Source organism: Lampetra fluviatilis, chromosome 5 (assembly GCF_964198595.1).
Source record: "Lampetra fluviatilis chromosome 5, kcLamFluv1.1, whole genome shotgun sequence".
Lineage (NCBI taxonomy): Eukaryota > Metazoa > Chordata > Hyperoartia > Petromyzontiformes > Petromyzontidae > Lampetra > Lampetra fluviatilis.
The window spans coordinates 3,339,332-3,365,576 of NC_136279.1; the positions used below are offsets into that span (position 1 = coordinate 3,339,332).

Sequence of the window (26,245 nt, forward strand, 5' to 3'; positions counted from 1 at the left end):
GTGCGATATCATATTTATCATGAATCTGGGGTTAGAAGGCTCAACACTGGAACCTTAACAAAATGCCTTTACCCCCTCCCTCTACTGAGTGAGAGCGAGAGAGAAAAAAAATCCAGGGCAAATAGAAATATCTTTCAAAATTGAAACGTGACCTCAAAACTCACCTGTCACCTCAGCACTAAGCAGCAAGATAGAAGCGATGGAATTCAGTACAAGTGCGCTCTTTAAATGCATTTTTAAAATTATTATTTGGGCATACGTTCCGCATGATCAAATATTCTACGAACGGCAAACCATTGTTCCCTTTTACCAGAAGACCGGTCTGAATTGTACGAATTGTTTTGTTATTTGGTCAAAAAGCCCTCAATTTCCTTCCTTGCAGTCATTTATTTTATTCATATTCGTTCTTCGGAAAGTCCCGTGGCACCAGCTGAGGGGAAATAGAGCCACGGGGAAACTCAGCCACCACACGACTTTGAGATATGACACAAACCCATTATGCATTTGCCCATAGAGCACTGCGTGTGAAAGTCAATACCGGCAGAACTCCATTCCGTGTGTCAAAAACACAAATCAAATCCGAGATAGTTTTTTTTTTTACCCATAACGCTGCACTGGCAAGGCATCCTGAGTTTGCGTTGAAAGGGGTCCCATGTTCTAAACGGAATGCTCTATTGTTTTATTTTTTATTAATTTTAATTAATTTTTTTACCTACGTGACTTTACAGAAAGAACTAAGAGTACGGAATGCTCTTATCAATAATATCAGCAACATTTGTTTCGGTCCAGAGGTCTGCTGCTTGCTGAAACACGCTGCTTGATAATGTTGATCTAATGTTGATCTGTGAAAAAAATAGCTTCATAGCTCATCGGATTCCTCCAGTTTAAGTCGACATTTGTGACGATGTGTGACGGGGGGGTGGGGTGAGAAATGTGACATCACATAAAAATGCGCAACTTTAAATAAATATAGACAACACGTTCTACTTAATTAAATAGACTTTTTAATAAATGTTTTCTCCTACAACATCAGAGTGCAGCGCCAAAACCATAAACATGCTTCAAATCGCTTTAAAATATCGTCATTGTAGTGCGTATTTAATGTGGCGCTGCACTCTGATGTTGTAGGAGAAAACATTTATTAAAAAGTCTATTTAATTAAGTAGAACGTGTTGTCTATATTTATTTAAAGTTGCGCATTTTGATGTGACGTCACATTTCTCAAACCCCCCCCCCCCCTCGTCACACATCGTCACAAATGTGCGTGACGTCATTTATGAACGGCTCCTTAGGAACCGGGCCGCACAGCAGGAGGTGAGCGGTGAGCGAGCGAGCGAAGCGTCGTCATCTGTATTGACAGATGATGAAGCGTCATCATCTGTATTGACAGATGACGAAGCGTCATCACCTGCATTGGCAGATGATTCTAGATTTGAAGCTTTCGTGACTGCAGGGATTCATACTCTTATGTTTTTTCGGTAAAGTCACGTAGGTAAAAATAAATAATAAAAATTATATTATTATAATAATAAATATTATTATTGTTATTATTATTTCTTTTTACCTACGTGACTTTACCGAAAAAACCTAAGAGTATGAATACAGATGATGAAGCTTCGTCATCTGTCAATACAGATGATGACGCTTCATCATCTGTATTGACAGCCGCTCCCCATCGCTCGCATTGTCATCTGAGCTCCGCCTCCTGTCAGATCAGCAGCGGCATGAGATTCTCATAGGAGCGCGAACCCGGCTGTGTAAACTTGCGCATGCGGCGAGGGGTCTGGGTTGCGCGCTCCTTATGAGAAGTCAGAATCCGACGCTTATTTGAGTCCGTACGTGGCCCGCCCCCATTATTTTATTATTTACCACTTCCGTCCGCGCCTCTTCCCCGCACTGCGCACTCGTCTCAGCCACAGTTTTGGTTCGCCCAGAAGCTGCTAACCCCTCGCCAAAATGAGCAAAAAAAAACAAACGTCGCCGGAGAGCTTCTTTGAAAAGGTGCAAAGACCCAACGATGACCCCCCCCCCGCCGCCCGGTCCGTGAAAAAATTGTCTTCCACGAAACCGGTTCCTGGTGCCAAAAAGTGTGTGGACCGCTGCGTCTACGGAGTTCCCATCGTGTGCACGGCCACTTCCTCCACCTTGGACGCGCGCGAGGGGTTTCAGGGCGCGCAGCTGGAGCCGCGATGCGCTGCTGTTCCCGTCGATTCGTTTCAGACGAAGCGTCAATCTCGCGTGCCGAGGAATAGTGGCTCGCTCAAGCCGAGGCAACGAAACACAAACACACAAGTCGGCACCGCACGGGTCGCTCACGAAACCTACGTTGCTTGTACTTCTAGATTTGAAGCTTTCGTGACTGCAAGGATTCATACTCTTAGTTCTTTCGATAAAGTCACGTAGGTGAAAAATGAAATTAAAATTAACAAAAATAAAACAATAAAATCACGACGTTTCGGAGGCAACACAAGTCTCCGTCATCAGGTGGGACCGTCACAACCAGATTTGCCGCAAATCTGGTTGTGACGGTTATTAATTGTAATTTAATTTTTTACCTACGTGACTTTACCGAAAGAACTAAGAGTATGAATTGCTTGTACTTCTCTCAATCCTGCCTTGCCTGGCACGTGTTCAGATCGTAAATGTTGTAAATGTTGTGGCTTGGCTCTCCAACACACCGGTGTGCTGTGCTAGTGACGAATGGGCCACGTTCTGTTTACGTGACAACCCTTACTAGTTGGCTGTGTCGGGTGGTGCGGGTTTTAACGACACATTTATATATTTACGCGATCTAACCCCCCCCCAAAAAACCCACTCAATTATGGATAATATTGGTCACGAAAGCGCACTGCATGCGTGTTAAACCGGCACGTGCTGTTGGCCAGTCCTGGCACCGGCATTCCATATCGATGACGAGAATCAATTTCGAGCAGCACCCACCGACCTCACCCGACTCACACCCCACCACCCCCCGCAGATTACAGAGCGCGCCCATCACCACCCCAATCGCCACCACCGCCAACCAGGGCGACCACCCCACGCATTCCTTCCTCGCGGAAGCCCTCCAGCGGGGATTTCCGGAGCGCACCGATGCCACCGACAAGCCCGAGAGACGCGGCTGACACCCCCCCCCTCCCTCACCACCACCACCTCTTCCTCCTGTCTCCTCCTCCACCGGAGAAAACCGCTCATCATCTTGAAGCGCCACCTCATTGCGAGTTCACCTCCAGCCCAGCCAGACACGGCGCGGTCGATCCTCTCTTCTCTACGATGGGCGCAAGAAGTCAGCTGTGCCACGCTCGCCGCTGCCGCTGCTGCTGCTTCCACCTCGGTCTGCTGTTGCTGCTGACGCTCGTGTCCCGTTGCGCCGCTGGTGATGCCGCTGGTCGTGTAACGCCATCGTCGTCAACAGCAGCAGGGGAGACGACGCATGCAGGTGGGACGCCACGCGACACTTCCTTGAGATCTCGTGAGACATTTCCGCGATGAAGGGTTCATGTTAATAGTCGTATTGCTACACTAGGATGGGCATTGTTATGAGAATGCTGTTCGCCTTTCTGGCGATAAGACAGGTGTAAAGATGTTAAAGCACCAAACAGAAACCTTTTGCGAGGCGTCAAGTCTCCATGAACCACACGACTCGCTGTGCAGTTGAAGCTCTGTTGAACTTACACGAGTTGCTTACTCAAGAGGGTCCTGCCAATGATTTCACTATGGAACACGATTTTTGTTCCTGGGTAGTAAGTGTTATTTTGTAATTGCTTATGCCTCAAAAGTATAGAAAATGGCTATTATTATTCCCCACAAACTTTGTTTTTGTGACCAGGACTTTACGTGAAGGAATGACACAAATACACACGTTTTCTCATTGAAAATAGGTACATTTCGAAATATCACTGTCCTGGTCACAAATGCAAAGTTTGTGGGGAAAAAATAGTAATTTTCTGTACTTTTGAGGCATAAGCAATTAGAAAATAACACTTACTACCCAGGAACAAAAAAAATAATACATTTGTTACACAGTATTTTCAGTCGCGGGCGAAGCTGCTGCCGTGTGTAGTGCAAATTGAGAAGTGCGCGTTTTCAGGTCCGTACTTTTCCACTATTGGAATGTTATTGGTAAATGCCACTTGTGCTGTGTGGAATATTTTGTTGTTTTCGCTGTGGGAGGAATCCGGAGAACTCGGAGGAAACATTTACAGAACAGGGGGAGAACATACACACCCACGCAGAAAGGTTGCCGAGCTGCGAATCGAACCCAGGTGCCTCCCGCTGTGAGCCACAAGTGTTAGCACTACCCATAGATATCGTTATTTAACTTGTGGGATGAACGCGGATTTCACACCGTGGGTGACGATGCTACGTGCTTGCCCCAAATGTCTTTGAGTTTAAATCCGGGATTTGTTGTTGCTGCTGTGTGTGTGTGCGCATGTTGGGTGGCTGTGGAGCCGTGGCGCAGTGGTTAGCACAGTTCGCTGTTGCATTCGGTGAACTGTGTTCGTGTATCGGCTGCGACTAACGCCAGTGGCAGGTTACATCTGAATCGATCTTAGACTTACCCCTTCGCCAACACGTACAGAACTGGCCAACGTGCTGAAGCATGGTCGAACCAACAACGGCATGATTTCATCCAGCAGTGGTATGGTAAAGGACTTTGAAGTTAATTTAAGTGGGGAGGGGGGGGTAGGAGGGAAGTGGGGTGACACGGGGGGGGGGGGGGCAGCGGGGGTCCAACTCAGCCGATCATTTGTCCGGGGTCGATACATCAGTACCACTTGGCGTAAAAGCAGCAGTGATGTCATTCGACGCTCAAGAATCAAAAGCAAGAATCAAAAGCGGGGAAATCCCAGTGAACGAATTCACTGGGATTTCCCCGCGTCACCTGGGGTTTACCTAAGCAGACTATTTTTGGTAGAGCACGTGTGCGTGGGTGTGTGGGTGGGTGTGTGTGTGTGCGGGTGTGTGCGGGGAGACACTGCTGCTGAAACTTGACCGTGCCACAAAAAGGTGGGGCCTTGCTATCGGCCTTGCTATCAGCCCCACCAAAACTAAGCACCTGCCTGGGTATTTTGTACCATCGGACACTCCACCCCCACAACTCACAATCGGTGATGGGGCAGTTGTGGAGAGAGTGGAAAGTTTCCCATACCTGGGCAGTGTGCTCATGACCGGCTCTGGTTTAACAGCAGAGGTCTCACTCCGAATCAGTCGAGCGGCAATATATTTTCATCGGTTGCGTAACGCTGTGTGGAAGCTACCTGGTCTGTCGCTCCGCACGAAGCTTCAGGTTTCCTCGGCCACGGTCATTCCCTCCCTTCGCTACGCTTGCGAAACGTGGACCCCCCTAATGAAACATCTTCGCCGGTTAGAAACATTTAAGCTGGCCTGCCTACGATCCATCCTGGGTTTAACCAGGCTGGATTGTGTGAGGAGCTCACAAATCCTTAACAGACCTGGACAAAGTCCCATCGGTGAGCTCCTCCGACAGGCAAGGCTGCGTTGGCTGGGTCATGTAGCCCGCATGCCCAGCCACCGCATGCCGAAACAGCTTTTGTTCGGCCGGATCGAGGGGAATAAACGGGCGCGGCATGGGCTGGAGAGAGATGGAGTGATGTGGTACAGGAGGACGTGGAGCTGAGTGGACTTGCCGATGACTGGTACCAGCGGTGTCAAGATCGGCCTCTGTGGAGGAGGCTCGTGAAGGACGCTACTGAGCAGTTGGCGGCAGTTGCCCTCCAACAACAACGGAGGGCGGAGGAGCGACGCTCACAACAACGAGCGGAGTGCCGGGTGGCTAAAGCACAGCAAGTTGGCACAGTAGGGGGCACAAGTTGTGCATCAGCCACTCATCTCAGTCAGTCGACCCGTGGCACCTGGGTCTGCCCCGTGACCTCCAGTCAGCGGGCGTTCGACACTTCACGTGGCCTCAAAATGCACCTAGCCTGGCACAAGCGTCGTGGTGACGTCACAGCCACTTAGTGGCGAAGGGCGGTTGTTGTTGTGTGTGTGTGGATGTGGGGAGCGGTCGTTTAGCGGTTAGCGCTATGCTGCGCTACGAATCTGGCGACCCGAGTTTGATTCCTGCTCACGGCCAAAATCAGTGACGATTATTTGAACCAGTCCTGGGCCTCCCCTTAGGTGGACTCAGCCTCAAATGAGTACCTGGTGCGATGTGTAGTAAACATCGCCACTGGGGAGACAAAGGCGGCCGGGCGTGGTGCTGGCCACCCACCTCCTCGTGTGCCGTTCTGGCCTTCATAGGTGCTCACTCACAGCATTTGTCCATACAGTCTGTGAAGGCTATATGGGGGATCTTTGTCTTTGTGTGGACGTGTGTGTGGACGTGCTGCTTATTAGTCGGAGACCTTGCCTTGGTAAGCCCACTCGGACCATCCGTGTTCAATGCGATCAGCAACAGTCGAGATAAACTCAGCGAAGTTCCGATGTCAGAGCATAGTTCATGAAGCTGGCACCACTGAGATTCTGCGTTTACATCTGAACGATCTCCTGCGGCTAAAACTCGTTTTTAAAGTACAAAGGAGTTGCATGTTCCCAGCCCGGATTGGTCATCAATGTCTTTTCACGCGAACGATGAATGTACCACTTAAATTGCGTGTCCTGCAGATGATTTGGCTGCGTGCACTCCAGCTTTGAGAGTCGCAGTAAGAAGAAGTGAAATTGACTATGGGAAATATTATGTGGCTCTTTTGGTAAAGTCACGTAGATAGGTTCAAAGAAAATAACCCATCTACGTGACTTTACCGAAAGACCCAAAGAATATTAATTCCTGCAGTCAAGCTTTAAGTCAAGATTTGACAGTGGGAAAGTGCTGCCACCTAGTGTGTGTGTGTGATTATATTATCCAAACTGCTGCTGGACTCTAGAATATACATAGTCAGTCCTCGGCTTACGAACACAATTAGTTCCCGGGGGGCCCCGTTCGTAACTCGAACGGTTCGTAAGTCGGAACACACCAATGGACTTTATTTAAATGTTCTTAGGTTTTTTCGGTAAAGGCACGTAGGTAAAACATTAAAATTAATAAAAGTAAAATAAAATAAAAATCACGACGTTTCGGAGGCAACACAAGCTTCCGTCTTCAGGTGGAACCGTCACAGCCACGACAGCTGTATCAAGTACATTTACTTGATACAGCTGTCGTGGCTGTAAATTTACTTGATACAGCTATCGTGGCTGTGACGGTTCCACCTGAAGACGGAAGCTTGTGTTGCCTCCGAAACGTCGTGATTTTTATTTTATTTTACTTTTATTAATTTTAATGTTTTACCTACGTGACTTTACCGAAAACACCTAAGAATATGAATCCTTGCAGTCACGAAAGCTTCAAATCTAGAATTTATTTAAATGCCCATACGGTCAGCGTTATGAAATGTGTTACGGTTCAACAAAAAAGGGAAGCATGGTTAAAAAATAACTCATGAATAAGAAGCAATATTGTACTTTTGCATATAACACTGTTTAAAAATGCTGTATCGTAAATAAAACATAAAATAAAGTAGCATAAATAGAAAGGCCATCAGCTGAACTATATTTGTTGCGAATGTTCGCTTTCTTGCCCTTATAGAAGTGCAAGTTAACTCCCAGCACCCCGCCCTCTTCATTTTTTGGGACACCAAACGGCCACAATTTTGTTTCAAAATGTTTCTGCCAAACAACCCGAGTGGTTACCCCACAGTAGTCTGGCGCGTCTCGGTTCACGTTCCGTCAACACGAGCGAAGAATCGCGGCCGCTGGCGTGTGGACAGATTGATCGACATAATCAACGATTTTTGGGTTTAGATCGCGTTATTTATAAATGTGTCGTAACCCTCCACCACCCGACACGGCCAATCAGTAAAAAAGTGTCACGTTGACAAAAGACAAATAGTTCACTGCTTTAGCCCACCGGTGTGTTGAAGCGTGAAACCACAACACGCTTCAACACACCGGTGGGCTAAAGCAGTGAACTATTTGTCTTTTGTCAACGTGACACTTTGTTACTTTTTTACTGATTGGCCGTGTCGGGTGGTGGAGGGTTACGACACATTTATAAATAACGCGATCTAAACCCAAAAATCGTTGATTATGAACAATATTGGTCGCGAAAGCCTACGTGTTAAGATTGATCGACAAACAGATGCAGAATTGTAATTTCCATTACCTTCATGATACTCTTTGGTTCTTTCAGTAAAGTCACGCAGGTAAAACATTAAATAAATCACGATGTTTCGATCGCAACACAAGCGGTCGTCCTCAGGTGGAAAAACATCTAATCCTGCAGTCACGATACCTTCATGATATTAAATGAAAGCATAAAATGTGGTGGTGGTTGTGGCGACGATGGTGATGATGATCCTAAATGTACAACAGTGTCAGAAGGTGGTTTATTTATTGACGATTTTTCTGATTGTTTCCACGGCGGTGATGATTTTTGTGGTAACAGCGCCGACGTAAAACATGGGCGAAGTTGATAGTGGCGCAGGTGCTGGAATTGGAATTAAAGGTGGTATTTTTTGTCTTTCCACAGTTCATCCAAGCTCCGAGGAGATGCAACGCAAGTGTGGCTTCACACTGGAGAAAATCGGAGGTGAGTGCAACGAACTAAATATTCAAACGCATGTCGATTCTAAATGTGGAGAAAAATCCACGCGACCACGGAGAGAATATGCAAATCCCAAATATGCAGCCATCGTCAGGGTCGGGATCGAACCCACACTACCTCCTGTATACCAGGCGAGGTAGTTAACGTCTCGTTCGCCACAGTAGCGTGGAGGTCCAACAACCCTCGTCAACACTTTTGAACAGGCTGTAGATGATAACAATATCGTGTCATCCTGAAGGATCCTTAAAGGAGGTTGGCCAGTTGGCTCAAAGGTGAGAGCACCTAGCTGAGATCCTGGGTTCGGATGAGTGAGGCTATCCGTGGTTAAACCGGCTTGATGGTCTAAACCTCGTCACCAATGGCTGCACACAAAAAACACCACGTAATATTGTATGTTGAACTTCTTTCGCACCGTACGTGCGGGGGGGGGGGGGGAGGCAGGGGGGAAGGACAACAAAGAAAATAGTTTTCAAATTAGATTTTGAGTTTTCAACATTGAATTTGGTTTCAATTGATCTGGCTGAATTCCAGCTCTGAGATTCAAAGAATACCGGCGGGGATCGTCACGCATCACAAAACTCACAGCAGAGCGCTCGTGAACGTTCCATGTGAAAGGGCGAAAGGCCGCTTGAAGGATTTCTACAGAGAAGTCCTCTGGAGGAACATCTCATCCACAGCCGTCTCTCGCTGCGGAACTTTGCGAGATTTCTGAATGGATTCTTCCACTCGTGGCCACGATAATCGACGAGCAAAATTGGGATACATTTGGCGGGGGGGGGGGAAAAACACGCCACAGAAAAAGAGAAATTCACGGATTAAGAGGAAAACACGACTCGTACGACGATGGCGTGCTGTTACGTGCAATTATAAAAGCAACATTGACTCGCAGCGCTGTTGCGGTTGCAGATTTCTCTCGTAAGAAAAAGTGGTAAATTCACCTCTCAAATCCCAGCTCCGAGCCATAGGTTGGCGCAGCGCTTCTCCGTCCACTTTAGCGGACTCTGCAGGGCAGCGGTGCACAACCAGCGGAGGAGCGCTTCGTGACTGATGTTGTTTGTGAGTTTTGAGTGTCATGAACGTCGTTATAAATTTTTGTTTGAATATTTGACTTCAATCACTGTTTTCCTTTGTTTTTCAGAGTGCAGAGAAAAGAAATGCAAACATGCCGTGATGACGTGTTTGGAAACCGATGATCCAGCAGGTGGGGTATGACAGCACCGCATCGAAGTGTGTTGTAACCTCCCTCCCTTCGGCACACGGAGAGCCACGTCACACCACATTACACCGCACATCACATAATCCACACTGACACCGCACTGCCGAACTCGTGACAAGCCACTACCAGTCTAAAGCACGCCATAGCACTCGTGATAAGCTGCGCCACAACGCAACGCATGGGCAATTCTGCACCTGCAGCCCAACATTCTGAGGATAACACGAAACCTCACCGAGCCTGATCATCGTTATGTATCTCAAAGTCACGCGGGCTCAGAAGGAATTAAAATTATTCAAATCATTGAGTTCCAGAGCTACATTGCTGCCGCGGTAACCAAACTCTGAATGTGGTGAATTTAAACCCCAGAAAAATGGAAATGCTGTCATATAATTTATCGACTGCAACGTTTGTAAACTATTACATTTTTAAAAATCTTACCAGGTAAGGCCCACTGAGCTATATAGCTCTTTTTTAGAAGCGACCTGGCCACAAATGATAGCTCAACGAAGTGGTTTATCACGTGGAAATTGACCACGGCCAAATACTCTAAATGCATGTCGATTCTCAATGTCGAGGGAAAAACCGGAGGACCTGGAGAAAAATCCATGCCACCATGGGGAGACCATGCAAGTTCGAAATATACAGCAGCAGGCGTCAAGGTCGGGATCGAACCCACGAACCTCCTGTATACCAGGCGAGGTAGTTAACGTCTCGTTCGCCACAGTAGCGTGGAGGTCCAACAACCCTCGTCAACACTTTTGAACAGGCTGTAGATGATAACAATATCGTGTCATCCTGAAGGATGCCTTAAAGGAGGTTGGCCAGTTGGCTCAAAGGTGAGAGCACCTAGCTGAGATCCTGGGTTCGGATGAGTGAGGCTATCCGTGGTTAAACCGATGATGAGAGAGAGACACGCAAACTCCACATATACAGCAGCAGGCATTGTCAGGGTCGGGATCGAACCCACGATCCTCCTGTATCCCAGGCGAGGTAGTTAACATCTCCTAGCCACCGTGGCGCCTAATGCGAGTCTGACGCCATCGGTCAGATTCGCATTGCTCCAGGCGGTGTTGGCGAGTTGCGTTTGGCACTCCTCCTGCAGGCGCGCGCCTAGTCGCGCCTGCGACGGCTGTGATTGGCCGTGGGGCCTGCAGAGTGAGAGAGCTCTCATGCGGAGGCTGTAGGCCACACGCCGTCGATTCGCTACAGCCGGCCAGGGTCTTCGTCGTGGAAGTGACTGGCGGATCGCAACAACGCGAGCGGGCATCACGAGCGGCGACGGTTGCCATCATCGACGTTGGGTTTCAGTTGGGTTTGTGGAGAGATAAAGGTGCAGCCCTCAAGTCGATTGCTCTCTCCACTGCCGGCGGAAGGGTCTTTGCTAGAGGGTGCTCTGCGGAGCCCCTCCGAAGGGTACTTGGCCTATTCTTCCACGCTGGTCAAATGTCATGGAAGGGGTGGGAGTATCCACACTTTACCCCACTGCACGCAACCTACCGGTCGACTAACTGGCGTGCACCGATTTATACTGCTGCGTTGACAGAGTGGATGAGAGAGACTTGCTCCCCGTTTCAAGAATAACTTTTTTCTTGATGGGAACAATTTGCAGCCCTTTTTGACAATCCTCTGCGGAATGAGGGCCTTCCCATACTCTGCCATGGCAGTTCATCATACTTCATCAAGCAAGTCAGAACGTGTTGGTGAGGTGACCAGTTCGGATATCGCTTGCCACTCTGATGTTAGCTGTGGCCGGGAATCAAACTCAGGATGCCGTGTTGAAAGTGCAGTGCGCCCCCACAACAGTAGAGCTTGTTGAAATCTGTAAATTGCTTTTGGTTGCTTGCTGAGCTCTTTAATCCCTTGGGAATCTGAATTGTGCCAAAATGCCGGATTGCGCCCTGAATCTAAATTGCGCTTTGCATTTGTCCCAGTGTCTGTCTTGTGAGCGGGCGGCACTGCGGGCAGGGAGCGCTCGCCTCGCGATGGGAAGGTTGCAAGTTCTAATCCCAGATAAGGGTCAGCTCAGCAAATCAGTCTTCCAGGGAGGGGGTCTGCAAACAAGAGTGCCACATTGTTATTGATTTGAAGCTCTGTGATTTCTTGACTTAAAGCTTTCGTGACTGCAGGAATTCAGATTATTTGGGTCTTTCGGTAAAGTCACGTAGATAGGTTCAAAGAAAAGAACAAAAAAACTACGACGTTTCGATCACAACACGAGCGATCGTCATCAGGAGGATCGCTCGTGTTGTGACAACTGCTTGTGTTGTGATCGAAACGTCGTAATTTGTTGTTATTTTTTTGTTATTTTTTGTTACTTTCTTTGAACCTACATACGTAACTTTACCAAAAGACCCAAAGAATAAGCTTCAGAACTGCTTGTGTTGTGTTTAGTTCCACCCCCCCCCCCCACGCACCTCCGATGAGCATGGTTGGCTACGTACGGTGTGAAAGAAATTCAACGTACGCACACACTGCCCAAAGACTAACACTGCCCATATACTCAACACTCCACCTCCGATTGATACGGTTGGCTACGTACGGTGCGAAAGAAGTCCATCGTACACACGTAGCAAGCGAACGGTGGCTGTCCTTTGATGCGCGGGCAGTGGTGGGGCGACGCCTGTAATCTCGCACTGCGGAGGCGCCGAGGGTCGGTGTATCTGCGACACAGCGCTTGTCAAACTCCCTTTCCCGTGGGCGTCGAGGTGCCATACCCTGGCTTGCCAGGAGACGGCAGCACAGGAAGTGTGAGACTGACCTCCCTCTGTCCCATCTGTACGGGGATGGAGTGCTGCGTGGGTTTTTTCCTCCAGCTCTGCCTCGGGTTGTCCTCCCGCTTAGAGTATATCGACGCTCACGCTTTGGTTGAAACCATCGGAATCGAAATGTTTGCGGATTTGCGCGGCGTTGCAGAAACGACGTTAAATCAAAGCTACATTTTAACGATCGTTATTATTATTATTTAGCACCGATGGCTCCGAGCTGCCAATTGAGTTGTGAGCGCCCGTCCCTCCGCCGATTTGATCAGGGGGGGACACTTTGCGTGACTGAAGGCGTTGAGCGTTGCACCGAACGCCGGTCGGTCACCTTCACACGCTCGTTAAAAATTCCTCGGTTTTCCCCAGCGATCCTCCCCGTACATCCACGCCTCCCCCCCCTGCCTCCCGCGGCACCCTGGCCTGCGTCCTCTTTCCGTGATGACTCTGACCCGAGTTCTCTGTTCCTCTTGCAGCGTGCGTTGTGGAGATGTGTGAGCAGGCGTTGGTGGAGTGCGAGGGCCCGCTCAACGCCAATCTGAGTGCCGAGGCAGGTAATGTGCACAGCTGCTTGAATACTTTTGTTGCGTGTGCTTCTGTACTCGTGCGTGTGAGCGGCTGTGCGCACCACCACGGCCGGGCGTGGTGGTGCTGGTCACCCTAAGATAAAGTAAAGTTGTTTTTATTTTACCAGGTAAGGCCCACTGAGCCTACAAAGCTCTTTTTCAGAAGTGACCTGGCCACACATGATAGTTCACCCAAGAGGCTTATCATCATATGGAAAGTTATAGCAGCCACAGACTCTAAACGCATGTTTCGAAATGTGGAGAGAAAAACCGGAGGACCCGGAGAAAAATCCATGTGACCACGGGGAGAATACGCAAACTTCAAATATACAGGCATCAGGCCCGGGATCAAACCCACAACCTCCTGTATACCAGACGAGGGAGTTAACATCTCGCTACCTACCCCCTCGTGTGCCGTGCCAGCTTTCATAGACGCTCCTTCCATACAGCACTGCCCCAACATTCTGTCAAGGATAAACGGGGGATCTTTGTCTTGGTTGTCCATTGAGTGAATATATGTTCAGGTGGCGTATAATTGACCATTCTTTTGGGGTTGATATATTGAATACCACTTCCTGAGAAGAAGCCAGCTATGGGTTGTCATATGGTGAGACAGCCCGGGCTAGCTTCATTAATCACTTACCGCCGCTGATGTTAGCCATGGCCTAGAGTCCAACTCTGGTTGCCAGGTTCATAGCACAGCGTGCGAACCACTGGCACATCTGTTCCAACCATTTCCTGTGATAAGGCAGCGTTAATTTTAAGCGCTGTGGTGTTTTTATAAAAAAATTAACTAAAGTGCTTGTAAACTTTTGTGCCTGTCCTTAACAATGCTTAGTTCCTGAACTGATGTTTCCAGCCCTCAAGGATTGCATCCAAGTCCTCTTCTGCTCCCATAATCCCCCGCTGCCCCCCCCTCCCCTCCGTGTCCAGTGTGTGAAAGGGATGGCTTTGTCAAAGTCACCACGAACTGCATAACTGAAGTTTCCAAAGGCAGAGACACAATTTCCCGTGAGTACCCGAGATGCCTCTCTGAGCCACTAACTTTGAGGTCCTGGATTCCAGGCACAAAGTGCGTGTGGCTACCCTTTTTTAAATCCTTTATATTAAGTTCACTTGCTTGCGCGCTTACGACCGTGCAAATCTTTCGGTCGTTTTTTAACCCACTTCCCGTGATCCAATCGAGCTGACATTTTGCACACAGACTCGTTGTCCGTGACAATTTATTTTCGTGAAATTTTTTTTCCAAAATTTTCCACTTTTTAGGAAAAAAAAAATTCATATTTAATTAAAAATACCAATGTGATAAAAATGAAACTCTTACTCAAGAAAAACAGAAATGAATAATAAAATAAAACCGATGCCACGCATATAAAGGATTTATAGTGAAAAACTTTGTTTTTACGGGTTAATTTTTTCTTGCTGAGTTGCAGGGCTCTTGTGTTTAAGGTCAGGTCGAGACCATGGTTTACAAAACTGCAGCCTTAACATCACGTAACATTCCAACTTGCGGCTGTCCGCACTTTGTTTCCTCACACTTTTCAGCTGTTGTTCCATTTTCCTTGTCAGTGCCCACTTTTATCTCCATATATATAAAAGGCAAAGTTGAGAATATGTGTCTGTTCAAAATGTTTAGCATACTTCCCGACATGCAACAAACTGGAAATTTGCCATGTGGTACTTTCCAGACTTACACCATGCAAATATGATAAAAATACACTTTTTTTGGGGGGGGGGGGGGGGGGAGCTCAATAATGCATAGATTTTTTGCGCGGCAAGTGAGCTGTGATGTCAAATCTGTCACGTGACCCGCGCATGTGGAAGCGTAACGCATTGTAGTGTAGTGGTTAGCGCGCTGCGCTACGAACCCGGCAACCCGAGTTCGAATCCGGCTCACGGCCACCACCGGTGACGATAATTTGAATCGGTCCTGGGCCTCCCCTAGGTCGAATCAGCCTCAAACGAGTAACTGGTGTGGTGTGTGAATATCACCACTGGGGAGACAAAGGCGGCCGGGCGTGGTGAATCCAAGTCCCGGGCGAAGCTGGGTAGTAAAGCTAGTAATTTATATGTCATCATTATCAGCAGCAGCAGCAGCCATGATCAATCCCCTGCCGTCGTAGCCTCGTATACTTCGACTCGATCAAATAAATCTTCTCGATGCCCACATACGACAGCGGTGTTCTCAGTTCCCGGTCACCCTGTCTCTTGGCCCCTACGGCAGGCTCACAGCACCCAAAGATTACAAATGCTTCCCCATGTGCCGCTCCCGTGTGCAGACTGCAAAACCAAGGGCTACCTGCAAGTGCGGCGCAGGTGCTTCTCTTCCACGTGGAGGATGCTGCTGCAGCAAGCCGGTGAGTGCCTCCCTCACCACACACCGAAGCTCACGACCGATGGAACCTGTAACAGACTGTTGGGGCAAGTGCTGTTCGTGAGCACCTACTAAGGTCGTGGCCAGCACCACTGCCTTTGTCTCCCAAGTGCGGATGTGTACACACCGCATCAGGTTATCACTTAGGGACGAGTCGACCTAGCGGGGATCCAGCACTGGTGCCAGATATCACTGGCCTCTGATGTTAGCCGTGGACCAGGAATTGAACTCAGATGACTAGGTTTGCAGTGCAGTGCTTTGACCACTGCGCTGCCTTGCTCCCCACACACGCACAAAATCACAAGCGTGCGCGCGAGCACACGCTAACACGCAAATCGTATTACAGGACACACGCGGACACACGGACAAATACGCGCACATAGACAAAGAGGCCCTGTATAGCCTTAACAGACTGTTGGGGCAAGTGCTGTTAGCGAGGACCTATACAAGAGGGTGGGTGGCCAGCACCAGGGCCGGTTCAGATATAATCGTCACTGGTGTTGGTCGTGAGCAGGAATCAAACTCGGGTCGCCAGGTTCGTAGCGCGGCGCGCTAACCGCTACACTCTGTCTTGTTCGTCCATCGAGTTGATGATGACCATGGCACGTTTGTCATTTTGTTGGGTTTTGATGAGTGCGCAGATGGCTGAACAGGCCAATGCGAGCCAGAAATTCTCTGTGGCACACTGGGCAGGTTAGGGAGGATGTAGAGCTCTGAGGTGCAGCCATAAGTCCTTCCTTGGTAGATTTGCGTTGATGCCTCTTCAAGATAGCACAGCAGTTTCTTCTACTCTCACAGAGGACTGCACCGTCCTGTACTTTTCTTCTCCAGGCAGGTCGGTCCTGAGCTAGGGGTTCCCAGCTTTTCAGGTCGAATCCAAAGCTCTTCAAGGAAGCTTTTCAAGGAAGCTTTAAGGATGTCCTTGTAGCGCTTTTTGGGGCCACCTTGCGCTCGCTACACTACCGCTCCCCACACATGCACGCACACATATTCACACACACACGACCAACTCGCAAGCATCTCAGCGGCACGTACAGACACATACATCTACCAAGGAATTTTTTCACCGCTGATGCATATGATCCTGCTGCCATGGCGCGTGTGCCAAGCCTGATTCACATCGAGGCCGCGTGGGGTCATTAATGTTCGCTAGCAGAGAGGCCGCGGGGCTGTGTTGACTTGTGGCTCCAATTAGAGGAGGCATCAATCTCCACCTCGGACGACGCAGGAGTAGGACCGGCCACCGCTGCATTGCACGTCCAGTGTGCAACGCCAGCTCCCTAATCGCTGAGTTCAGTTATTCAATCTGTGAGTTCAATCATCTAAAACAGATATCCGCAGCGGAGACGGAATGATGAAATTAGCCCGCACGCAAGGACCATGCGAGATGAAGACAACTTGAAAAGGCCTTCATCCAGCAGTGGATTTATCATTTCTGCTGCTCATACATTGGCAGACTAACCCTGGAATTTCGGTTAGAGGCGATGATCCCGTGGTGGTGGTGGTCGTTGCTCATGTTCCACGTGTTCATTGCCCCTGCGATGCCGTCGCTGCTGTATTTCAGCCACAGAGAGGACGGGTGCCATGAACTTCACCGACGACTTCTTTGGTGGGTGACCTGGAAGCCTCCGCCCAACACCAAGAGGCGCCAGCACACACCCACACATCCACAAGTGCCGATAGACGTTAACGCACCGAGAGAGAGAGCCACGCTTAAGGAAAATGAAAAAAAATACTTGTCGAAAAATAATCTGTTATATAGCACTTACTGATGATCCAAGATTCACCTTTTAAAAATGTTCAGGGCAAACTAATTTTGTAAGTGGTCAACGCTACACATTACATATAATGAACACGTCATTTAACAAATAAAAAATATGTTATTGGGCAATTAATGAGTTGTTATACACGTGGGAGGAAACCGGAGCACCATTAACACAACGAGGTCTAAAATAAATAACTCTTTGGTTATTTCGGTAAAGTCGCGCAGAAATAAAATAAATAAAATAATAGAATACGACGTTTCGATTGCAACACAAGCACTCGTCATCAGGTAGAAAACAAACCTAGTGAACTTATAAATACAATGCAATCTAACACAGAGAGTCGGCTAACACAACAGTCAGCACCTCACCTGGTTGATTACGTTCTTCCAAAGATTGCTAAATTTGAGAGAGAGACTAAACACAGACACAGAGACACACAGACAGACACACAAGCAGAGAGAGACAACACAGAGACACACAGAGAGAGACACACAAATTTAGCAAAGAGTAATTCCTGCAGTCACGAAAGCTTCAAATTAAGTCTAAAATAAATGTAAAACAAATACTGCAGAAGTGATTAATATACTGTATGTTGAAAATAAAATGCTGTTTTTTGTGTGCAGATTGTGTGGATAAGAATTGCTTCAGCCAATCAGAAAGCTGCCCAGAGAAGAACAGTGCATACATCAGAAACGGTCTGAACCATCTCTACCACCAACACAGCCAAAACTACCACCGTCACCCAACACCGTCACTACCACCACTATCACAACTTCCATCAGCATTACAACTACCACCACCACCACTCTAAAAACTACCATTACCATTACAACCACCGCCACTCCCACAACTACCATCACCATGACAACTACCACCACCACCACCGCGACCACCAGCACCAATGATTTAAAATTCAATGGCTCCATGTTGTGCAAGATAATTACATTCATTATTCCACACAGTTGTGTAAGGTAACTAAGTTGACTTCATTTCAAAGCAGCTGAGGGGTGCTATTGGTAATTAGTTTCAGTGACACCACAGAGCAGGGGAGGTGAGTTCGTGGGCCCTGTTTGTCCTGTGGGCCCTCGTGTTGACAACTGTGAGTTGGATCATAATATTGACGACTGTCCTCCCCCTCCTCGCCCTCCCCTCCCCCTCCTCAGTGAGTGCACGAATCTTCACCCTGGAGGGTTGCACCTACAGCGTCGCCACCTTCCCCCAGGGTACGACCGACCGCAGGCGCCACCGCTTACACCCCGCGGCAGCAGTAGGAGAGCCGTAGCCAGACAGGTTGACACCTGGGCCAAGGTGCCAAACCCCGGGCTGCCCACCCACCCAACTGCGCAGTGCCAGTGGCATCGCCCCACCAACCTTCATTGGAGCCACCGGCCGCCACTGCTTTCTTCGTTTACAACAATTGGGTTGTGCATTTGGGTGGTGCCCCACCCTGCCCCACCTTGCCCCATCCTGCAGTTACTTCGACACTACCCAAGCAGGGCCATATGTAGGTATCTTTTATCGCAGGTTCACAAGAGGACAAAAGATCGAATCCTCTATCGAACCACCTTCCCTTTACATGTGTTGTGACGTATATTGAGTCACTACGGCGTTTAGCGCCAGCTACTGAGAGAAGAGGGGAACTGTACGTGTTAGAGCCTCTCTCTGGCACCAGAGTATGTATGGCATGGAAGGCGACCCGAGGGGGCATGGTTCTGGTAACGGGCAGAGAGTGGGCACTTCAGGACGTGACAGTCTGGGTGAACCCGAAAGGGCACGTGACCAAGAAAGGGTAGCGAGGGGGAACCGAGGGGGCCGAACAGGACACGTGATATGCGGCCCGGAACCTTCTGGTTGGATCCAGAAGGGGGCGTGGTCATGGGCGGAGCCATGCCACGCTTAGGCGCATAAAAGGGAGGTCCCGAGAGACGATCGGGGCTGTCTTCTGGAATCAACCCGCTGTGCTACGTCTCTTTGGTCTTCGGTCTTCGGTCGTTACGCTCGGCTTCGTGGGTCAGGCAGTGCGTTACTGACTGACCCGGTTATGTAGTTACCCCGTTGTTTCTCGTGGCAGTCACCACCTATGTCGTTATCCCGTACGTTTATGCAGTTACCCTGTTGGGATGTTAGAACAAAAGTGTTGCCTCCAAGTTCAAGTGTGTGTCTCCGTGGAACCCACTACACACGTACAAAAGACAAATAACTCTCAGATAACTTTAACAGACCTATTGGGGCAAGTCTTGTTGGTGAGGACCTTTGAAGGCTGGCACGGCAAACACGGGGGTGATGTGGCCAGCACCACACCCGGCCGCGTTTATGTCCCTTTTGGTGATGTTTACATATTGCACCAGTTACTCATGTGAGGCTGAGTCTACCTAGGGGAAGCCCAGGATCGGTTCAGATAATCGTCACTCATGTTTGCCAGTGACGATGATGAATAATTTCCTGAAGAAACTCCCAGCACGTGGAGTGAAACGTCAGACATTGTGCCGAACAGCACGCGGTACGACCGTGAAACACGTGGAGGAGCTACAGTGCCACCTGCTCGGATTGTGTCCATTTGCTCCTGTTCGTATTTGCCTTCTCACACCCACACATTGGCATCTGTGTTCTCGTGCAGAGTGTGAAAATCCTCTCTGTCCGAGAGCTATTGACGTGTGCTTCAAGAGGTTTCCAGCTGCTGGTAAGCACTCTTGTATAAACCACACTCCCACCGCCACCATGATGATAACCATCCTCCCACAATCCTTTGGGGCAAATGATAGATATATAGGATCGGCAGGCCTGACTCCAGCTGGATGAGGACCTCCACATCTTGGGTGATTTGGTCATATGCTTTTGAACATGCATCCTTCTGAAATTTGGGTTACGTTTACGACTTAATTTTAATATTATGAACTTAATGTTGATCAAATCTTCGCATGGAATGTTTTCTGTTTCGCTCGTTTTTTTCAACCTCGTCTGCTCTTCGTCTGACCCATTAACGTACAAGCACACTGCATAATTCTCGCCTACCTGACCTCACTTTGGGATTCATACAAACGATATTCAGTGGCCTCTCCCTGTGGCGGTCCGGGCGTGCAGGTTTGATGGTCACGCTGGCTGTAATCGTGCTGCTTCTGCTGGCCTTGGCGGTGGTGTTCATCGTACGTCGAGGAAGGAAACTTTCCCACCATCCCAGAAGCAACCATTCGGTGGCTTACGTCAGGGTCATTTAAGCCCCGGCCGGTGATTGGCCCGGAGCAAACTTCAATCCGAATTTTACTTTCCGAAGGTTTTTTTATCATTTTTATTTTGTAGGTGTGTGTAAGAATTTTGTTTTTCACTTTGTGTTTGTGATATGCAAGTGACATGCAAATGATATGTTAATCTAACATCTGGGCTAAGAGAACAAACGAACCTTGCAACAAAATGAGCCAGAGAAGAATGCAAAACAATGCACACGAGAGGGTAAAATCCAGACGAAAATAGAATCGGTTCCTGAATCGAAATCACGGCCTTGAATCATGATTATTGATCAAATTACCAAGGAGGGTAGGTGTGCACATTCATTACTAATCATAATTTTACAAATGCACCGCAAGGGTTGAACGTGCCCGAGGTACAATGTGGGAGGAGTTTTCCTGTTCGGGTTTTGTGCCCCCTACAGGCAGCAGAGCCACATTTTATTTTATTAACCATTTGACAGGTGACTTTATTGAGGGCCACCTGAGATCCGTCAACCTTCTGCCGCATTTCACTTCTGTGTTACTCTGCCACGAGGCTGTGTTCTATTTGGCAGATGATTAACTGGGTTTCACTCTACGCTTATCCGCTCATCTGTTGAGTAACCCCTCGAAACTAGGGTTGAAGAATACATGTGCCAAACCATGCTTTGCTACAATCGAAGACAACTAAACGTTTAAAGGACCGTGTTGGCAGTGGTGTACACAAATCACCACATTAATGATTTGTACTGCTTCAAAGCAACCACACATTAGTATGACGTCATAGGCTAATGGTCCTTAATCAGTGCAGAGAGATTTACTTAAAAATTGAGTTGACACTTTACATTGTGGAGGCCCGAGAAAATTGGGCAATTTTGATAAAGTCCACAAAGGAACGGTTTGGGATTGACATTTGAGTAGTTTTATTAGTATTACGGGTTTATATTCGAGGAAACTACTCATGTCTGTTTTATATAATATATATTTTTGTACAACGCATGTATGATGAATTTAGACACTGGTTAGTGTTAATACACTGGAGAGCCTACGTGTTTATCTTGAACGAAGACCTGGAATTCCTCACTAATATTCATGGATGCATAATTGCCCCCCCCCCCCCCTTTAATGCAAGCTCTATTGAAATACGTATTTTTGTCCTCTGCGTGTTCAGAATATGGTACCGTAGCTTTAAAGAAATTGTATTTTCCACAGGAATGTTTGCAAAAGACACTTATTATAATAGGATACTAATGGCATGTATGTAGTGGCATGTAAATGCGGCAACATCTGAAGATGCTATGCAGAGACACAAGGCGTTTCTTTTTAAAGAGAGTGCAGTCAGTGATAGGCAAAGGAAGGAAAGCTCTTGAGCCAGGACTTGATTGAGTACAGGGAATTGACAGCACGGATGTCTGGGGGAAGGGAGTTCCAGACGATGTGGGCAGCAGAGGAGAATGAGTACCCTCCTTATGAAAATGTAGGTCCCTTGCTTAGAAGTCCAAACATGCACTGGGTGATTATCACTTTATACAGGCATCCAATACGCCACATGTTGGGTCTTGTTTATGTGTTAATGAAAATATCTTCGCCCCCCCCCCTTACTAATTTTTTTGTTAAATAATAGTCTATACCATGAGGGAATGTAATGTAAGTGCTCATTTTCCACCAGATATTGGCAGATTCTGGTTTGCGGTAAAGAAATGAATTGGGAGAACGCACGTTTTCCCCTCGCAGTATCATTACGCCATAAATGTGTTTTTTTTATTTATTGAAGTGAGCATTAAAAGAAAATTAAAATTCATGCCATTATTATGCACATCCTATGTAAAGCTTAATTTTGTGAATCTTTAAGTAAATGTTGTATAGTCATTCCGGCAGGTCCGTTTAAAAGCAGTGGATATGTATTTAACAAGCGTGTCTGGTATGTTTCAGAATGTGGGGAAATAAATCTTTAAGGCAGTTGTGTCTGCTTTGTTTACTTTTTGTTCAAATAACGTTGCCCTATTATAGTTTATGCGTATTAAAACTATGTCGATTTATGTTAACTTAACACGTTCTCACAGCCACTAGTAGGGTTCGTATTACTGGTAGGAACCTCCTGGTTACACCAGCCCACACGGGATTATTGTGTCCGTCCGTCTGTCGTGCATCCAAAAATGGGAGGGGTGGGGCTGGGTGGAGAGGGGAGGGTGGGGAGGGGCTGGGTGGGGAGAATGGGGAGGGGTTGGGTGGGGTGGGGAGGGGCTGGGTGAGGAAGGGCTGCTCACCCCGTGGTGCCCTTATAAAACTCAACGTTTAACCTACTCACGCCGGCTTGTGCCCGCTCTCACAGTCGGCCATATTTGCGGAATACACCACGCCGCCGTTGACCCTGGCCATTGACCGAGCAACCCAACGTTCCTACCAGCTCCCTCCGCAGGAATGTGTTTTATTTTTGGGTTAGGCCACGTGACTGCTAGATTTGGCTATGAGATTTGTTCTTCAACTTACCGACGACCTTTGTACACGTGGCGATTCAAGTTGTTTCGGTACGTCGGGTGGTGAAGGATCTCACGACACACATTTGGCTGAGTGGTGACGTGAAGTTGGCCGAAGACAAAACAATTGTGAATGGTTATTTAAGTCTAATAGGCCCCGATGTAAAGCCTGTGTGCGGAATATGTGCCTATAAAGCTTTTAACGATTCTCCTCCTCATGAGTCAATTTGATACAAAAAAGTTTTGTCGTCATCGTGAATGTCGAGCCTCCAGTGGCTGCAGGGTTTACGTCAACCGAGTTGCACACAACGGATACAGGAGGTCTCCTCTTATCCGCGGTGATATTGTGGACCTATTTCCCGGGTCCTATAATTAATCCGCGGGGTTATCTGCGATTTTACCCCTCTTATACTGCGGTGATAAAAAAAAATCACGGATAACCCGTGGGTATTATTAGGAGTCATTTGCCGTGAAATTCTTCTTACTCCACGGAAAAAATTGCGGGTGTCGGAAAACTGCCCCGATTTGCGTGATGCGTAAAATCGCGGTCAACTGTGGGTAATACTCAGAAATAGGGGCGGCTGATAATTAATCGGGAGTTTTCGCAGACACTACAGCTGCCACTGATAATAGGAGTTATGGATAAAAAGGGGAGTGGATAACAGGAATTTTTCTGTATGACTAAATATGGGCAAAGTGGTGGCACGGTGGTTCCAGCTCAACAATCTGACTCCTGATTTGCCTTTCATAGAGTGCCACTCGCTGTGTTGACCCCACGAGTACAATAGGGCGAGTCTCGACCCCACGGTCAGTGGACCTATTTTTATATTGTTCAGGGACCAGTGCCTTCGTGGCATTTTGAGAATTGAATAACGCCGTCAGTGTTAAATCGACAGTGGTTACAGACCGAAATCCAAACACCCACACGAGCAAGAATGATGCAGGCTACATGTTGATGTTATTTTCACTGGTTAAGGGCATACAGAGCAAAACAAAACCGTGTAAAAAGTTTTTTGGCTGCAGTCATTGGATTGATGATAATTTAAAAAAAAATGTTCCTTAAAAAAGGTTTTGGGGGGCTTTCCGGCATATCCCTAAGTCTGAAGTCGAGAGTTTCACTGTGGTACAATGATTGTAGTGACGTTTTGGGGAGCGGTAGTGCAGTAGCTAGCACGCTGTCCTAAGGATCAGGCGACCCGGGTTTGACTCTCGCTCACAGCCAACACCAGTGACGATTATTTCAACCGGTCATGGGCATCCCCTAGATCAACTCAGCCTCAAATGGGTATCTGGTGCGGTGTGTAAACATCACCGCTGGGGAGAAAAAGGCGGCCGGGCGTGGTGTTGGCCACCCACCCCCCTCGTGTGCCGTGCCGGCCTTCGTAGGTGCTCGCTAACAGCACTTGCCCCAACAGTCTGAACAGGCTATACGGGTGTCTTTGTCTTTATAGTGAGGTTGGACAGGTTATTCAATGTACGAGAACGAAGAAGCTGTTTCTATGATGTTTCCAAGATAACCGTAACCTTTTGACCTCCCTTTAAACTTCCTGTAAAGGTACGAGGGCATAGCAGTGACACATGCCTGCGTGTCGATTTTAACCTTCAGGGTTACCAATGAGATGGCTTTTTGGATGGAAAATTAAAACCGCAAGATAATTTCAAATAGATACTCTGTAAAGTATGGTATATGAAGGAAGGGGCCACCATCAAACGTGCCAAAAATTTCGCTTGCAGTGTGAATATCGCCAATTGAAAACATACTGCTATAGGTGGGAATGCGGCAGGGCTTCAACGCACGGATGATACCTCGTTTCTATGATGTTTCCAAGATCACCGTAACGGATGATACTTCGTGATGTATTTATTTTTTACTGATAAAGTCTCCGTGTTTATTGTCACAACATTTAAATAAAGGCCACGCGATGCCCTTTTAAGACTGGTGGCCTGACTCGTGCTCATGCATTCCATCAGAGGGCATGCGGAGCCAGCTTTCCCCAAAAATATTGCATCTTGGGTGTGGATTACTGCACTGTATCCCCGTGTGACATATTGTTTCCGCCTTATTAATTGCAATGGCAGACGCAGGCCCTATCAGAATCTGTCCAAAATGTACTTGTGTTTTTTTTAGGGCATTTCAAAACTAACACGCTTGTCAATTTATATGGCTGTGGTTTAGGGTGTACTGCATTGTGTTACGACTGATAGAGATTCCCAATGACAGGGGGGGGGGGATGCTAGATTGTGAGTTGTCCAAGTATAGTTGTTCGTCATGAGGTGTGGCGGGGATGGCTTCTGTTACGGGTCTGTCGGCAGCTGTGGTGGCTTTCTAGCCCACTAGGGGCCCAAGGCAGAAATTATTCTTGGGTGGACAACCAACGTAACTCGATGTCACATTTGCAGTGATGGACTCATTTCAATGAAATATATTTTTAGTGTGTTGTTAAAATGAGCTGTGTAAAAGCTTTATGAGGATCTGAAATAGGGCTGGCATTTGGGGCACCCAATGGGTTCGTGAATCCGCGGTTGCCTGAACTACTTTGGGCTTCTAAACGTTTGCTTAGTTTGCTTATGCCTGGTAGAGTTGTCTGGAAGGCAGTATACGTACAGTATAGACTACAGTACCACAGTCTGTGCCAGTGCATGGTGCACTTGCTGTACTGTATAATTCTTGATCATGCCTTCGTGGTGGGAAATCAGGCTGGCTGCCCAGGACACAAATCTGTGAGAGGCACAGAAAATATATGCTTGCGGACTAGTGATGAGTTTAAAATGTAAAAAAGAACTAAGATTTTTAAGGTCAATGTGTAATCTTTTTTTGTTTTCTTCGTGAACATTGTGAAGATTTAACGCGATTTCATGCGGACAAAAGTTACGTGATCCGACGCCACGTGACAGCACCTTTAATAAGTGATGCCATCTCCTGTGATGTTATGCTTTCGGATATATCTGAAATAAAAACAAATATTCGGAACATTTGAAAAATTGTTCCTATGCTCAGTTTGCACTTTATTTATTAATATGAAAATCAAGGACTCATCCTTGGTAAAGACTGTTATATATATTTTTTAAAATCCAATTTCACAGTCTTGTATGGATAAAATCAGAACCCTTTGTCAATCTGCTGCTTGATGAAGGCCTCTATACCGTGCCAGTGATGTACGTTATTTGACGATATATGTCACAATGCTGGTCCGTGTGGGTTGGTAAGAGGGTTTCAGGACCTGTTCAGATATTACTCGCCAACTAACATAACCGAACTCAGGTCATTGGGTTCCATTACATAAA

The 26,245-nt window shown here is 47.6% G+C and overlaps 1 protein-coding gene across 1 annotated transcript; it reads left to right on the forward strand.

The window, feature by feature from the left end:
- The first annotated feature begins 8,530 nt into the window (after window positions 1-8,530).
- Window positions 8,531-22,444, forward strand: LOC144932187 (uncharacterized). The gene is made up of 10 exons (XM_078856139.1): window positions 8,531-8,587; window positions 9,741-9,803; window positions 13,051-13,128; window positions 14,074-14,151; window positions 15,420-15,497; window positions 17,079-17,123; window positions 17,904-17,975; window positions 18,444-18,503; window positions 19,898-19,960; window positions 20,362-22,444. Exons 1-10 carry the CDS (start codon window positions 8,548-8,550, stop codon window positions 20,493-20,495), a joined length of 711 nt encoding a protein of 236 aa, XP_078712265.1. The 5' UTR covers window positions 8,531-8,547; the 3' UTR covers window positions 20,496-22,444.
- Window positions 22,445-26,245: the final 3,801 nt, after the last annotated feature.

Coding starts and splice junctions, on each gene's coding strand:
- LOC144932187 (XM_078856139.1), top strand. CDS start 8,548: ATGCAACGCAAGTGTGGCTTCACACTGGAGAAAATCGGAG. Junction 8,588..9,740: donor CACACTGGAGAAAATCGGAG/GTGAGTGCAACG, acceptor TTTGTTTTTCAG/AGTGCAGAGAAAAGAAATGC. Junction 14,152..15,419: donor AGGCAGAGACACAATTTCCC/GTGAGTACCCGA, acceptor TCCCGTGTGCAG/ACTGCAAAACCAAGGGCTAC.